This window comes from Thamnophis elegans, chromosome 3, assembly GCF_009769535.1.
Source record: "Thamnophis elegans isolate rThaEle1 chromosome 3, rThaEle1.pri, whole genome shotgun sequence".
Taxonomy (NCBI): domain Eukaryota; kingdom Metazoa; phylum Chordata; class Lepidosauria; order Squamata; family Colubridae; genus Thamnophis; species Thamnophis elegans.
This window is the reverse complement of record NC_045543.1, coordinates 24,344,224-24,359,830: the sequence shown is the minus strand read 5'-3', so window position 1 is coordinate 24,359,830 and position 15,607 is coordinate 24,344,224. Positions and strand designations below refer to the sequence as shown.

The 15,607-nt window shown below is 36.8% G+C and overlaps 1 protein-coding gene across 6 annotated transcripts in view; it reads left to right on the top strand.

Moving 5' to 3' along the window:
• KIF16B (kinesin family member 16B) overlaps positions 1–15,607 on the top strand; it is a 144,130-nt gene that overhangs the window by 64,650 nt on the left and 63,873 nt on the right. For 4 of the 6 annotated variants that reach the window (XM_032214485.1, XM_032214488.1, XM_032214487.1 and 1 more), the window contains exons 16-22: positions 1,133–1,215; positions 2,913–3,001; positions 8,291–8,323; positions 8,562–8,615; positions 11,183–12,523; positions 13,865–14,020; positions 15,277–15,382. In XM_032214485.1, the coding sequence (XP_032070376.1) occupies positions 1,133–1,215; positions 2,913–3,001; positions 8,291–8,323; positions 8,562–8,615; positions 11,183–12,523; positions 13,865–14,020; positions 15,277–15,382 (1,862 nt within the window). The remainder of the gene's footprint in view (positions 1–1,132; positions 1,216–2,912; positions 3,002–8,290; positions 8,324–8,561; positions 8,616–11,182; positions 12,524–13,864; positions 14,021–15,276; positions 15,383–15,607) is intronic. The other 2 variants (XM_032214486.1, XM_032214484.1) reach the window with 1 other exon arrangement.

The following is a 15,607-nucleotide window of genomic DNA, read 5'->3' as shown; positions in this document are numbered from 1 at the left end:
CAACTTTCCATTAATCTATTTGTCTGATGATAACATGGAACGGATATGAGATGTTCCATGCTGTAAGTAGCTCATAACTTCCACATGATGTCTGACAGGAAAGTAAGTTGCTGCATCTGTCAGGATCTACACTGTTCAACCCATTCTGGCAAAAATATGAATTAAGATTTGATTTAAAGTCTTAGTAAAATTCAGTTTAGAACTGCTGCCTTAGTCCCTTTAGTGGTAAAGGCCACAAGAGTTGATACAAAGTGGTTCTTCTGAGGAATCTAGTTGGAGATTTGTCTTATATTGACTATATCTGCCAATCTCTGGTATAGAGCTTCCATGATAGGGAAGGATTATAAAATGTGATTATCCCTGCTATTCTCCACCTTCTGGTAAATTTCACAGGATTTTAGATGTTCAGTCACCTCCCTGCCATATTCAGTCTGGAATAAAAAAAAAATTTATTTGTTTGTCTATTTATTTATTCATTCATTCATTGGGAGGGTGGTCTTGGTGATTCATAAGACCCTTTCAACTTTTATCATTATGTCATTGCATTTAATTATTAAAATATGGGTGGAAATACTATTTTTTATGCAGAGTATAATGGATTTGCTTTGTGAGAAATTTTGTCATGCCAAACTTCTACTGCAAGTGATCAGTTAATACAACAATTGATATGATTGCTGTTATATATTACAATTTATTCAAATAATCTGGTATAAAAACAGTGCTTCCTGTGTGAGTTTTTATGAGCTCCCACACATTTTTTAAAAAATATATTCGTGTTTCTTTGTGTCTGTTGAAAAATAAATATTAAAAAACATATGGTTATGATGACTAAAACTCACTTTATTCCACTTGAATCATTTCAAAAAGCCTGGAGGATTTCTTTTAAATTGGGAGAAAAGTTTATTGCCAATAAATGGTTTTCTCTTGCTCTTAAAAGTTCTGAGTAAGCAATTTTACCCAGCTTAGAATACAAACACCATACATTTCATTTTTAAAAGTGGCAGTCTACAGCTCATTTTCTAAAAAATGTATTTTTCCTTCCATGATGGAGTAAACTAATTGTGTTTTAGTCTGAATTGAAGAAATATCTGTGCCTTTGGTTTGCTTATGGCTTCAATGATTTTCTTGCCAGGTGCTGTAATATTACTTGGGCGGACAAATATGTTTCGATTCAATCACCCCAAGGAAGCAGCCAAACTGAGGGAGAAAAGAAAGGTGAGATTATTGAATACATAGCAAACTTCCATTCGTTCTAAACGTAAGTACCTGATTGATCTTGGTGCAATAATTTGAATGAAATTAAAGTAGAATGTTTATGCCCCTCACCCCAAAATTTTCTTATGTAAAAATTATTGTCATAGAGGAAATAATCTGTCAGTGATGGCGAACCTTTGAGGGACCGAGTGCCCAAACTGCAACCCAAACCCCACTTATTTATCGTAAAGTGCCAACACGACAATTTAACCTGAATAATGAGGTTTTACTACTAGTGATGGGATTCAAATAATTTAATAACTGGTTCTTCCTAATGACTGGGTGGGTGTGGTGGTGGGTGTCATGTGACTGAGTGGGCATGGTCAGCTCTATGTCACTCATGTGGGTGTGACTATGTGAGACAGGCAGGGTTGGGGAGGGAATCCAGGGGCCTCCAGTGAGTGGGGTGGGAGGAAAGAAAGAAACATCCAACCTGTTTGTGTATATGTGTGTGTGTGTGTGTGTGTGTGTGTGAGAGAGCGAGAGAGAGAAAGAGAGAGCATACCTCCGTCAGCCCTGATATAACTCTCCAAGATTGGATCGCATCTCTCTCTCTTCCCCCCCCCCTCTCTCTCACACACACACAGATACTAGATTGGATCTCTCTCTCTTTCTCCCACCCTCCCTCTCTGCTTTAGACAGGCTTAGAAAGCCTGCCAGGCCAGGCATGCTGTGGATACCTTCGCTCACCCCTTTGCTTGGCTTCCCTTCTCTGCGGTCTCGGTGCTTGCTGACATTGCCTCCCCCCCCCCCCAGTCTATCTTGACACAGGCAGCAGCATAGCTCACAACTTCCCTTTCCAAGCCCACTGTCGGTGAAGCTGGGCGTCAGTGAGGGATGGCTTTTTGCCTAGTCCAGATGTTATGGGGGGGACAGACAGGGGCCTGAGGAAGAAGCCTGCATCAAACTAGATTGGGAAAGCGGGCTGTAAGAGAAAGAGAAGCTGGGTGAACAGGACCCAGATGCTTCCTAGGTCCCAGAAGCAGCAACCTCACACTCTCCCCTCTCTGCTAGCCCACTTCTTCACACGGGATCACCCAGCAGCAGAAATGGAAAGGGAGAAGGGGGTGGCATTCCTCTATGCTCCCATTTCTGTATGTTACTCTCCCCTCAATGCTAGCGGCTGCCATTGCCCTCTTCTCCCTCTCCGTTTTCGCTGAGGCGGAGGATGGGGTGGAACAAATAGGTGGCTAAGCTAAATGCCTGAAGAAGCCCAGCTGGCCAGCATGGAGGCAAGGCATGCCAACACTGGTATTGCAGGAAAAGAAACTGCTTTTGTTGCCCAGCCAAGATGACACAGGGTCACATTGTGACTCTGCATCATAATGGGCTTCAGGAGGAGGATGGGATCTTATCTACTCCATTGTGAAGCGCGCAAGTTAAAAAGTTCACTCAATCAATTCTTAATCAGATCTTTTTCTTTCACGAGAAGTTGGAATTGATTGAGCGAAATGTGATGGAGAAACACGATTGGAGCTGGGTAGGAGCGACTGCGTGCATGCCCACAGAGAGGGGTCTGAGTGCCATGTCTGGCACACGTGCCCTAGGTTTGCTATCATGTTTCTATGTAGTTACAAGGAGTCAAAACCAACTTGATAGCACATAAGTGATCCATCAGTTAGTCAAATAACCATTAACGTTTCTGTTGTCTTTAACAGAGTGGATTGCTTTCTTCCTTCAGTTTGTCCATGTCAGATCTTTCAAAATCTTGTGAAAACCTCTCAACAGTTATGCTGTATAATCCAGGGTAGGTTTTTTCTCAAATACTGTTTTATGGCTTATATCAATATATCCTATTTATATTTGAACATATAATGATTTTTAATTATTCTGCATGTTGCAAATAGTATGTCTTAATACTAATTGTTAAGAGAAAATGGAGAAATGTGAGAATCAGGTAGAAAGATTTTTGCTTGATAAATATTTTTAACAGCAGAACTGTCTTTACTATAGTTAGTACTAGCAGACTACTATCATTTTACTTTAAATTATAACTAAATTGGATCTTTGTTTTTAGGATGTTGTAGGTATCCCCTCAACAAAAATAATTTGTATAATAGTTTTATATTAAGAAGTGGTCCCAAAAGGTTGAAGATATAAAATCTAAAAGAAAAAGAAAAATGCAGCATTTTTAAAATATGTTGATTAAGGAATACATAAATAAATGGGATTTATTTAAAATGATGCTATTTTAAAAATTCTGTGGCAGTTGATTGTATTAATTGTAACTGTATTTAACTGTATTAAAGTGTAAAGCTGTGCAATATTTACTTTGATCTAGGTTGAAGTATAACTGCAAATTAGTAATTGCAATTGTTATGAACTTTAGACCACTACATAGATGGTTAGAACAATTTCTCCTGATAATACTTGTTTCTTGCACGGGTAAAGTGGCCGGAACTATCTCTTCCCTCTTCTGGGTGAAGAAAAAATAGCTTACAAACTCTTAATTATTTGCACTTTCATAGGTAGGGTTCTTTTTCAAAGCTATTGCTTGTATCTCAGTAATCTAGTTAGTATTTCAGTCTACTTCTTTTAACCTAATACAGTCTACTTTTAACTTAATGCAGCTATGTCTGTAATTTACTTCTGCTTAATGTGTTTTCGATCTCCGCTGTGCAGAGCAGATATATCTGTCACTTCAAATGGTGGTAGTGGGGAATAAGGCATTCAATAAAATGTCAAATTTTGCTCTCTAGCCCCCAAGTTGCTTATTCTTTTAGCTTGTAAAAAATGTTCTATATTCACTCTCTGTATTTTTGCCACCTTTGGTGGGCAGGAGGTGGGGGCAGGCATATAAGTTCTTGAAGTTCACTTACGTTTCCCAGAGTTGCAGTTTGCTTCAGAGTAGATTTGCTATTTAATTAAACCACCACCACAGCAAAAGACATATTAAATGCAATCATTTAATATGACAGGTAATTTGCTCCCAAGAAAAATGGCCCCTCAGTGTCAGACCAAAGTCTGTCTACTTCAGCATTCTTTCTTCAAGAGTGGCCACAGATGATTTCTGGGAAGCATACTATTAGCCAGGCCAGGGCATAGTTTCTCTCTCATTGTTTGCACTTGAAATCCTCTTTTCTCTCACCCTCACATAGCTGCAATAATTAATAGGCGTTAATCAGCTAGATGTTTCTGAGAATGATGGCCCAATAAAAATCTGGAAAATCTTTTTTTGGGGGGGAATTGGAGTTTTCCCTGGACCTTTTTCTTGCAAGGCTTATTTTTGTTGCCAGAGACATTGAAAAATTGGATTATTTCCTAATATTTGATTTTCAACTGAAGCATAAATTAAGGTGAAGCCGCTACAAGAAGCCGCTGGGTGAGATCATTCGATGGCACGGGATAAAATACCATCAGTATGCGGACGATACACAGTTGTATCTGTCCGCCCCATGCCAACTCAGTGAAGCGGTTGACGTGATGTGCCAGTGCCTCGAGGCTGTTAGGGTCTGGATGGGAGTTAACAAGCTTGTACTCAATCCGGATAAGACCGAGTGGCTGGTGTGTTTCCCTCCTACTAATTGGCCAGGTTTTCCATCTCTCAGGCTGGGGGGTCAAACAGTACGCCCCTCAGACAGGGTTCGCAATTTGGGAGTCCTCCTGGATCCACAGCTGACTTTCGAACACCACTTGTCGGCTGTGACCAGGGGGGCATTTGCCCAGGTTCGCCTGGTGCACCAGTTGCGTCCCTACCTGAACCGGGAGGCCCTCACAACAGTCACTCGTGCCCTTGTGACCTCTAGACTGGACTACTGCAACGTGCTCTACATGGGGCAGCCCTTGAAGAGCATTCGGAGACTTCAGCTTGTCCAAATGCAGCCGCGCGAGCGATCGTGGGTGCACCTCGGTTCATCCACGTAACACCTATCCTCCGCGAGCTGCACTGGCTGCCTATTGGTCTTCGGATATGCTTCAAGGCGCTAGTCGTCACTTATAAAGCCCTTCATGGTATTGGACCTGGGTACTTGAGAGACCGCCTGCTGCCAATTACCTCCAATAGACCGATCAGATCCTACAGATTAGGCCTCCTCCGAATTCCATCCGCCAGCCAATGCCGACTGGCGACTACCCGGAGGAGAGCCTTCTCTGTGGCTGCTCCGACCCTCTGGAACAAGCTCCCCATGGAGATTCGAACCCTCACCACCCTTCAGGCCTTCCGCAAAGCCCTTAAAACCTGGCTGTTCCGACAGGCCTGGGGCTAAAGAGCTTTTGCCCCCCCCCCTCGAATGGTATGGTTGTTGTGTGCTTTTAAATTGTGTATTGTTTTGTTCGTCTTTTTTATCCCTTATCTGTACCCCCTTCCTTGACTTGGATTGTGAGCCGCCCTGAGTCCCCTTCGGGGAAAAGGGCAGCATATAAATGCAATACATTCAATTCAATTCAATTCAAGGTGCAGAAACAATTATTGCCAAGAAATCAACTAACATTTTAAAGTGTGGCAAATCTTTATTTACTTTACCATATTTATAACTTGTCCCAATTCCAAAGGCTTCGAGTGGCGGGGGAGGGGGAGGGAATACAACATTTTTTAAAAACAGAAAAACAAAAAGTATAATAATGGATAAGTAAATGTAATTACCAAAAAAAGAACCATAGCAAGTAAAGATATAACCCCAGATGGATGCACAGAGTCAATCAGTTGGAATTGGAAGTGCGTTGACATAAAACAGCTTTAACCTGTTTGTGCAACTGTAGCAAATTGGAAGTTGCAAAGTTCTAGAAGAGGGGAGTATTCTATAAGGTGTGGGGAAGGGAGAGGCTGTCACAGAGATGATTGCTATTCATTCATGCCCTGTGAGTATGACAGGAAGAATGTTCTTTAGAAGAAGAATCAGCTGATAGAAAGTATTTCAGATTCAGCAAATGAGATTTATTAGACATGTATTCAGAATCTTGTTCCATCTTTCCACAGCTTTTCTCCTGAAAATTAATGTTGTCTATATCTATTCCATAGTGTAGAAGATAAAGTCTTGTTTTGTTGTTTTTATTGTTCTGTGTGGTAACCTACTGTTAGATTTCTACTCAAAGACTGGTATAATGCTTCATGAAGAACCTACGTTTTATTAAGGTAGCATCTAAGAATATAGGCTAATTCTACATAGGATGAGGGTGGATTTTTTTTTTCAAATTAGGATGTTCAGGTGAGATAAATTTTGGTATTTCCAGTTCTGGAGGGAATCCTTTAGGTATTGTTTCAAGGGCTCCAATTGCAGCTGATATAACAATGGATTTCTTTTTCCATACGTGTTTTACTTTGATCTGCAAGTCCCAATATTTTTAAATTTTTCCTACTTGTTTTTCCTCAATCCTAGCATTACCCAGAATAGCAATATAATGAAACAGTCTTTCTTCTTTTTGACAAATGTTATATCCAGCAGGCTGTGAACAAGATCTTAAAGTCCCATAAGGTTTTAACCAGCTCTTTTTTCCAAAAACTTCTCACTTGGTGGTCCCAGTAGTCTCCCCTTATCCCTCCTTACTACTTGTTCTTTCTTAAGTGCTTTATAAAAATTCTTATGCTTTCTGAGTGATCAAAAAGATCCTAAAGAGTTGTCCGTCAGAAAAGTAAACACTGCAGTAAGAAGGACATTTTTTGCTTTATAACAACCTGTGTCAAACCAAGGTTTGCATCTCATATGAAGGAGGCTAGAATAAATTTATGAAACTCTAGATGGTGAGGCCTGGATAATAGTTTGGTAACATGATAACATCTGTTCAGAGGAGGGTCATTGAAGCACTTGGAGGTTTATCTGTCCTCAGTGTCACTGCAAAGACTTTTAGCTATACAATTTGGGATGAACACACTTTGAATGGTGTGGAAATAAGAATGGATTTCCAGAGAAAAATTGCAGACTACAGGAACCAGAAGCACTACTAAGGTGATGAGGATTAACATATTATGTGGCTTGAGTAGAAACAAATGAGCAAGGGTCATACTTGCACATAGCCCCCACATAGTCACAAAGATATTATATTTTGTAGTGACCATTGCACAGTCTGAATGTACATCAAACTGTGCATCACAGTTCAAACTGTGCACACAGCCAGTTCATCTGTGAACTCATGTCTCTTCTGGGTTTCTGTTCCTGGAAAGCAATCTTTTAAAACACCCTCATCTGCTGAAATTGAAGACCATATGAGGCTAATCAGATCATCAATGGAGGTATTGGATACCAATCCTCCTTTGTTGATAGCTCAATCTCCATTCTTTCTTGGCACATACCTGGTTGGAAAGTGAAGAACACAGATGCCTATTTCCCAGAATATATTAGCTCCTTTGGTATTTTGTTCCTCCAAGGAACATGGGCCATACCATGATATCTTTCTCTCTGGATATACTCTGTAGGCACTCAAGACTTAACACATTAAAAATGGAAAACTCTCAGGCGTTTGAGCATATTAGAAGTAAAAATTAAGCATATTTTAAAATATTCAGCTAGCAATTATATATTTATTTCTGAATGAAGTGTATTTTGACTTAAATATTCAAATTTTCAACAAGTGAACTATGATATGAATAATATAATCTAAAGTGTTATAAAATGATTGCTTATCTATAAAGATAGGTTTTTAAATATAAATTCTTTTCCCATCGTTTTATGTACATGTAAAAAAAATTATCTTTGATTCACAATTCTATTGAAGTTCCAACTGAGTTGAAATCTAATAAAGTGATAATGTACTGTATAACTCAATTATACAGAAAGTAGAAGAATTGTTAGTTGCATGTATCTGTTCCTTATTTACAGAGAAAATCCATCATCTGTGTACTAAATTTCCAATAATATATAAATTGTATCTTAACCTGTTGCTTGCAATTTCCCTTGGAAAATTTCCCCTGAAAGTTGGGAAATCTGAATCTTTTGCAATTGGTTTCCAAATATAATATCTAGTATTTTATTAATAATGCCCTTCATATTTTCTTTTTATATATCTATGAAACATTTCTGTTCTATAGGTTATTGCTGTTAGGGTGTTTTTCTTTTTGCTTAATTGATTACTGTACTTTATTTCTCTCCACATCTTCTGGCAGCCTTTTCCCTATAAAAGGACCAGTCTTTTTAAGGTAGAAAAAAATTAAATTCTTTATATTGAGTGCTTTACTTGCATGGATCTAACGTGTAGAACCAATGCTGATCATTCTTCTCTCATGTTTAATATTTCTCTAACATCACTGCAAATTAGATTGTACATAACACTCATTTTGTTGAACATATTAAATTATAGAAATGTGGTTCTAATAAGTCATCGAAATTCCAAATTACAAAAAAATTAATGAAGCTCTTTCCTTTTTGAAACAACAGATTAGAATTTGAGAGACAACAAAGAGAAGAACTGGAAAAATTAGAAAGTAAAAGGTAACTTATGTTAATATTTATTTGTAAATTTATATTGTTTATAAGTGATAAGAGTTTTTGATTTTGCTAGAATATTTTAATGATAAAGTTTAGGGATTGAAAACAACCAGATTTCACACTGTATTATTAACTTTCTAATAGTTTTCTTTTAGAGAGGTCTAATGGCATTTATGTTATAATTCAATTTGATTTTATTTGAACTTTGTAATAATCATAGGAATAGATTTCTATAGCCTCTTAATGTTTTATGATCAGTGGTTTAGAGATGGAGTCTAATACACAAGATTACCTGGACTCTTGTCCAAATGGAACACTTCAGACCATTTTACATATATTATTGGACAATCCTTTTTTTCAAACATAAACTTTTGATTTATTTGTGCATCCTTTAACCTTATGTTATGTTTGTTCCAATGAGTACACTACTCTAATTTTGGTAACAGGCAGTTTATAGAAATCTTCAGAAGTGTTGCTAAATTTTGTTTGATTATAATTGCTATGAGAAGGCTTTGACTTACTATTAGCATTGCCTGATTTTTGCATAGTCTGTAATTCTATTACTTTCCTGGACTTCCTCCCACCATTTTATTTTTATTTAATTGAGTTGTAATATATTTGATATTTGGCTTTTTGAGCACAAGAAAATTTTATCTTTTATGAAGAACAAAGAGAACATAATTCCATTAGGACAATGTTACTTCTATGATCGCAGTAGAAAATCACTTATGAGAACATAATTACATGATAGAGACTACATCTACAGAAAATATTGCTTCAGGGATAGGTAACTTTCATTCCTACAATGTTGTATTCCATATATATTAATATATTAATATATTTGATATTTATTTAAAAACATATGAGCTTATGATTTATTTAGTCATGGAATGGGATCAAAATCTGCAGTGGCAGCCATGGAAGTATAATCCAAGCCCACTCCTTTTACACATGCATACACTGTATCTGTTATCTTTGCAGAAGTTGATCAGTGTCTTTCAAATGTCATTGATCTTGCAAACGTCTCCCATAACTCTCCCGCACTTTTTTCCAGGGATTTTTTTTTTTAAAATCAATGGTGTATTTTCAAAAATACACCATTGATTTAAAAAATTTGGTGTACACAACAACAACAAATCAGTATTCTAGACTAAACTGGAGTGTTGAAAAAGGAAGGTTGTAAATGAGCACATTGGCAAATCATTGTAATTTTATTGCAAAAAACAAACAAACCACCAGCCCAGGGATATTTATAAAATCACCAGAACATGAAATCTATTTGAGGGAGACTTTATTTGAATCAAAATCAAGGAAAGAGAAGGCAGTATAGAGAATATTGAAAGTATTCTGAATTAAATTCTACATAGGAATGCTTCTGCTGATAAAACAAAACATTGCCCTATGCATATTTTCCTGAACATTCATAATGAAGGTTTTAATACGTCATAAGTATCATGGTATTTTTCATTTATATGTAGAATGTTATATATAACTTATTTATTTTAAACATTTATATAGCCATCCATCTTATAACAAATTCAATCAAAAATTAAAACGATATAAAAACATATTAAAACTAAAAATCACATTAAAAACAAAAACCAAGTCAAGCTTCCAATATGTAGTCGCCTTATCCCAGCTCTTCAGAGCTTTATGGAAGGCTAGGGTGGTAAAGACCTCCCAAACTTCAGGGGGATGAATGCAGAAGCCGCCATGAAAAAGGCCCGTGTCCTACCACCCACAAGATGTCTTTAAGTGGTTAGAGTGCTGTACTGCAGCCACTTCAGCTGACTGTTATCTGCAGTTCAGCGGTTCAAATCTCACCGGCTCAGGGTTGACTCAGCCTTCCATCCTTCCGAGGTGGGTAAAATGAGGACCCGGATTGTTATTGGGGGCAATATGCTGACTCTGTAAACCGCTTAGAGAGGGCTGAAAGCCCTATGAAGCGGTATATAAGTCTAACTGCTATTGCTATAACTGCTATTAATACTAGGAGGTGCCTGTCCTATCTAATATATAGGGCTTTACCATCATCTTGAATTATATCCCAAAGGAAACTGGAAGCTGGTACATAGGTCACTGCATAGGTGTTACATGGACAAATCTAAGAGCATCCATCATTGTACGTGCTGCTGCATTTTAGACCAGTTATAGTTTCTGGGTGATCTTCAAGGTCAGCCTCAAATGCACTGCAGAAATCCAAATGGGAGGTGACCAAGGTATGAATGACTATGAGGAAGGCCTCCCAGTCCTGGAAAGTGTGCAGTTGGTGCACTGGATGAATCTGTGCAAAGTCCCCTCCCCCCCTTATTCTCAGCTACTATCTGCTTTTCAAACAGGAGCTCCCCCAAATTGTGTACTAGTTCAGTCCATGGAAGTGCCACCTTATCTAGAGTCAAAGATGAACTATATAGTTGTTTTAATCATCAAGGGTTGTTTCTCAATAATTCCACTGAGAAATATAATTATCCAATGTAATTCTTCAAATATAAGTGAATATTAACTTTTTAGGTAATAGTCATTAGGTATATCTTTAGATAAATAAAATCTCTTTCATTAAAACATTTTAGGAAACTCATAGAAGAAATGGAGGAGAAACAAAAAACTAATAAGGCTGAATTAGAAAGAATGCAACAAGAAGTAGAATCACAACGTAAAGAAACTGAAATAGTTCAGCTGGAAATCCGAAAACAAGAGGAGAATCTTAAGAAGAGAAGCTTTCACATAGAAAACAAGATGAAAGATTTATTGGCAGAAAAGGAAAAATTTGAAGAGGAGAGATTACGGGAACAGCAAGAAATAGAGCTTCAGAAAAAGAAACAAGAAGAAGAAATTTTTGGTAGCGTTAAAGAAGAACTTCAGCGATTACAAGAGCTTAATCAAAATGAAAAAGCGGAGAAAATGCAGATTTTTCACGAACTGGAAAAGCTTAAAAAGGAAAAAGAAGAACAGTATTTAAAATTAGATGTGGAGAAAAAGAGATTGGAAGCTCAGGAGAGAGAACAGGCATTGCTGGTGGCAAATCTAGAAGAACAGCTTAGAGACAAACAAATCATGATACAGCTGCTAAAAAGAGGGGATCTGCAACGAGTTGAAGAAGAGAAGAAGAACCTGGAAGACATCAGAGAATCTCTCTTGCGCGTCAAAGAAGCCAGATCTGAAGCAGAGGAGGATTGTGAAGAGTTAGAAAAGGTACAGTGTAACTTCATGGATTTTAAGAGAAAACAACTAGAACAATTGACTAGCTTAGAGAGAGATTTGGTTCAAGAAAGAAATCATCTAGAAAAACAGATGATTGAAGAACAAGAAAATCTGGATCATTTAAAACAGGTACACACAGAGCATTTAAATTTCGACAAAAACACACCAGATACTGCATTAGCTGTGGAAGAATGTAACAACATAAGATCATGTGAATACAGGTTGCACCATAAGGAACGACAACTTCTGTATCTCATTAATGATCATTTACCAGCTTTGCTGGAAGAAAAACAGAGAGCTTCTGAAGTTTTAGACAGAGGCTTGCAAAGCTTGGACAATACACTTTATGAGGTTGAAAAAGAAATGGAAGAAAAAGAAGAACAGCTTGCCCAATACAAAGCTAGTGCCAGTGAGCTGCAGCAACTTCAAGAAACATTTGAATTCACGGCCAATGTAGCTCGCCAAGAAGAAAAGGTTTGGAAAAAAGAGAAAGAAATTCTTGAATCAAGGCAAAAACAGCAGCGGGAGGCACTGGAACAAGCAGTTGCTAAGTTGGAAAGGCGGCACTCTGCTTTACAGCGCCATTCTACCCTAGAAATTGAGGAGCAAAAGCAGAAACTTGCAACTTTGAACAACAGTTGTAGGGAACAGACAGGTTTGCAAGCAACAGTGGAGGCCCAGCAAAAAGCCCTGGAACAAGACCGAGAAAAGTAAGAAGGATCAATTTTACCCTGAATGTCTTACATACAAGCACATATTCATATTCCTTGTAGTTTCATTGAAACTACAGGGAATGAAACTTTTTAGTGCTGCAATATCAATGGAACTATCCTGATTTTATTGTAATTGTCTTACTTCTCCAGAGATTGTTGGGTCAATAAAGCAATGCAATATTGCTTCCTATGTAACCGCATCCAAGGAAGAAAATCCTCTCACCCCATTTATATTTTAAAATCAAACATATTAAATATAATAATATTTCCAAGGTTGTGTATAGTTTTGCCCTCAAACATTTTTAATTCAGTTTTTTTGCTTCTCCTTTGTTCACAAAACCATTAAGTTCTTTTGAGGAGGGTTTTTTCCATCCTTTTGGGGAAATATCTAAAGCCCCAAAATATTATAGAACAAAATCTATTCATATTTTGACTACTTTGAGGAAATGTGGACTTATGTGGAAAACGATTTATGTAAATGTGGCTGTTCTACAGAAAAGAATGAGTGATCCCATCTTTATCTTTGAGGTTGAATATTCATACCTGAATAATGAATATAATCATTTCCGTAGAAAGCACATTCTTGCAAATATCCTTTTGTAGCTTGATGGAACTGAAAAAGCCAAATTCAAAAAAAGTTTTCTATTAATAAAAATTCCTTACTATATTTTAGTGCAGGTTTTAAATTATTGTCTGTGTGTGTCTTATGCAGTAAGGTGTGCAAATTCCTCAGTAGTTGAAATACATTGAACATTTTAAATTACATCTGCTGTAATTTAAATACCGTAATTTGACTTTTGCCAGTTCCTGTAAAATGATTGAAATCATGATTTAAGTTCTAAAATAAAGCAAATTTGATGGATCTTACTAATGATCTGAATCTCATAGATTACTAACTTTAAGACATTTCCTTTGAAAGTTGCTACTAATCATTATTGTAACTAATATAGTTCCAAATGTAGTTTCCTGTTGACAAATAATTATTTCATATTTAAGCAGTTTAAATACATCTTTTTGTTAATATATTTATGTATTGAACAAATGTCCTCATCTGGTAATATTCTAATCTCTTTGTATTGGCTCTAGTTTTGTTTCTGTCAATTTATACTTAAACATGCTTTGAAACAATACACTAAAAGTAATACAAAAAGAAATAATCTGTTTAAGGCAGTATAAGCATTTTATAAGTAATTTATTTTTGCCTGCGGCACCTTTCCTACCCAACTCATCTTATTTGTGGTAAGGACTGTTATATAACCCCCTAATTTTGCATCTAAGTTTGAGAAATCCTACTGTGTTGAAGAACCTTAAAGAATATGGGTTGAATTTTCTTGACAGTTTGGACTTGCAAATACAGCAGTTAAAACAGAAGATATATGAAGGTGATAAAGTTGAAAAGGGATATCCTGGAGCTGTAGAAGAGAGGCTGACTCATAGTAGTTCCCCTTCTAACATTTCAAAATCTCAATCTTTTATGCCATTGGTTGATGACAGGTAAGTATATCCAGTTTTCTACTTTAATCAGATTTGTAACTACAATTAATTCTAAAGTGTCTTTAGATTATTAAAATATTATTCCTAGAATGGTTATAAACACAATAATATGGCATAGATGTTTCCCAAATAAAATATTGAACTGGATTTGAGCTGAAACATTTGAAATTGTGCCTGGGGACTTGTACAATTTTCTGATCATCTCTCTCCAAACACTTGGGAAATGTGACTGTGCCTGCCTGTTCACCATACATCCCTTGTAACCCCCTAATACTGCAAAGGAAAAATACTGATTTTTCTCCTTGGCAACATTCATATAACAGGACAAACAACCTACTTGCATGCATTATTTGCTCGGGTTTAATGTTTTGGGTGACTCTGGCTTCATCTTTTTTTATTCTGAATAAAATCTCCTGGACAAATGCAGCCAGACAGTGTCTCCCTTTCCTCCTTGCTTTCTTCCTTTCTCAAGAGCCAGAGCTCTGCAAATAATATTGATCTGTGTCCACCCACTTTTCAACCCTATAGTCACCCAGAAATTTGCATCCTTAAAGTTACATACAGCCTCCCCAGAGGGGTCATAACCTACAGTTTGAGAACACTTTGTTTACTGCCATGAAATCAAAGGCATGCGAAATATCCCCTAATAAATAAAGAGCTAAATCTTTCCATCACTTGAGATTGTTTTATAAAAATGATCCACACGTACCATATATCTCTTCCTCCTCTCTATCAAGTATAGGATAATGCTGTCTCTTTTTATTATAAATCAGTAAATCTCACAGTGGGAATATGTGCTGCCTGCAGTCTTGTTGCTATTGAAAACAATACAGTAGTAAATTCCCTTTTGAATTTTAATGGAGGATTGGTATTGACAGCTCTCACTATGTGTTAGCCTACTAGGGAAATTGACTTACCTTTTTTTTTTTTTTGGCTGAGTACCATTAATAATTGTTGTAAACTTAAGCTGTTTACAAGCTTAAGCTGTTTTTGCAGTAGTTTTAGAGACATCATGGATTTTATAGTCTATCGAAAGCAGGTAGCAGTATATTAATGCTATAAATCTGCTAGTTATTAAACTACAATCGTCATGTCCTATCGCTAAACACCAAACATTATTGAGATCAATATCTGGTTTATGAAAATAAATAGTGCACTGATTCTTTGGTTCTGTATTCTACATTAACAGAATAGCAGTGTTCCAAAGGTGCTTTCCTAATTGTTCCTCGTTAATTTCTGATGTTTAACATTTCTAGAATAAATACCTTTATTGAAGAAGAAGTTCAAAGACGCCTTCAAAATATTCAGTACAGCTCTGAAGAAAACAATATCAGTCACTTACAATCTACAGAAAGCATGAGGGTAAGAAAATACATTGCGGGTAATCACAAGTTTAAAATCACTTCCTTCATTTTCTTCAGAGTTGATGTCTTTTAACATAATGTAAGAAAGCAAAATTACCCCTCATAAATGAAATATGTTGTCACGGTGGATGATGTGTATAATGTAATCTTGATGATGACAATAACAGTAAAGCTTCATGTTATCAAAATCCATGTAATTTAGAAATATTAAGATCATTTCTTG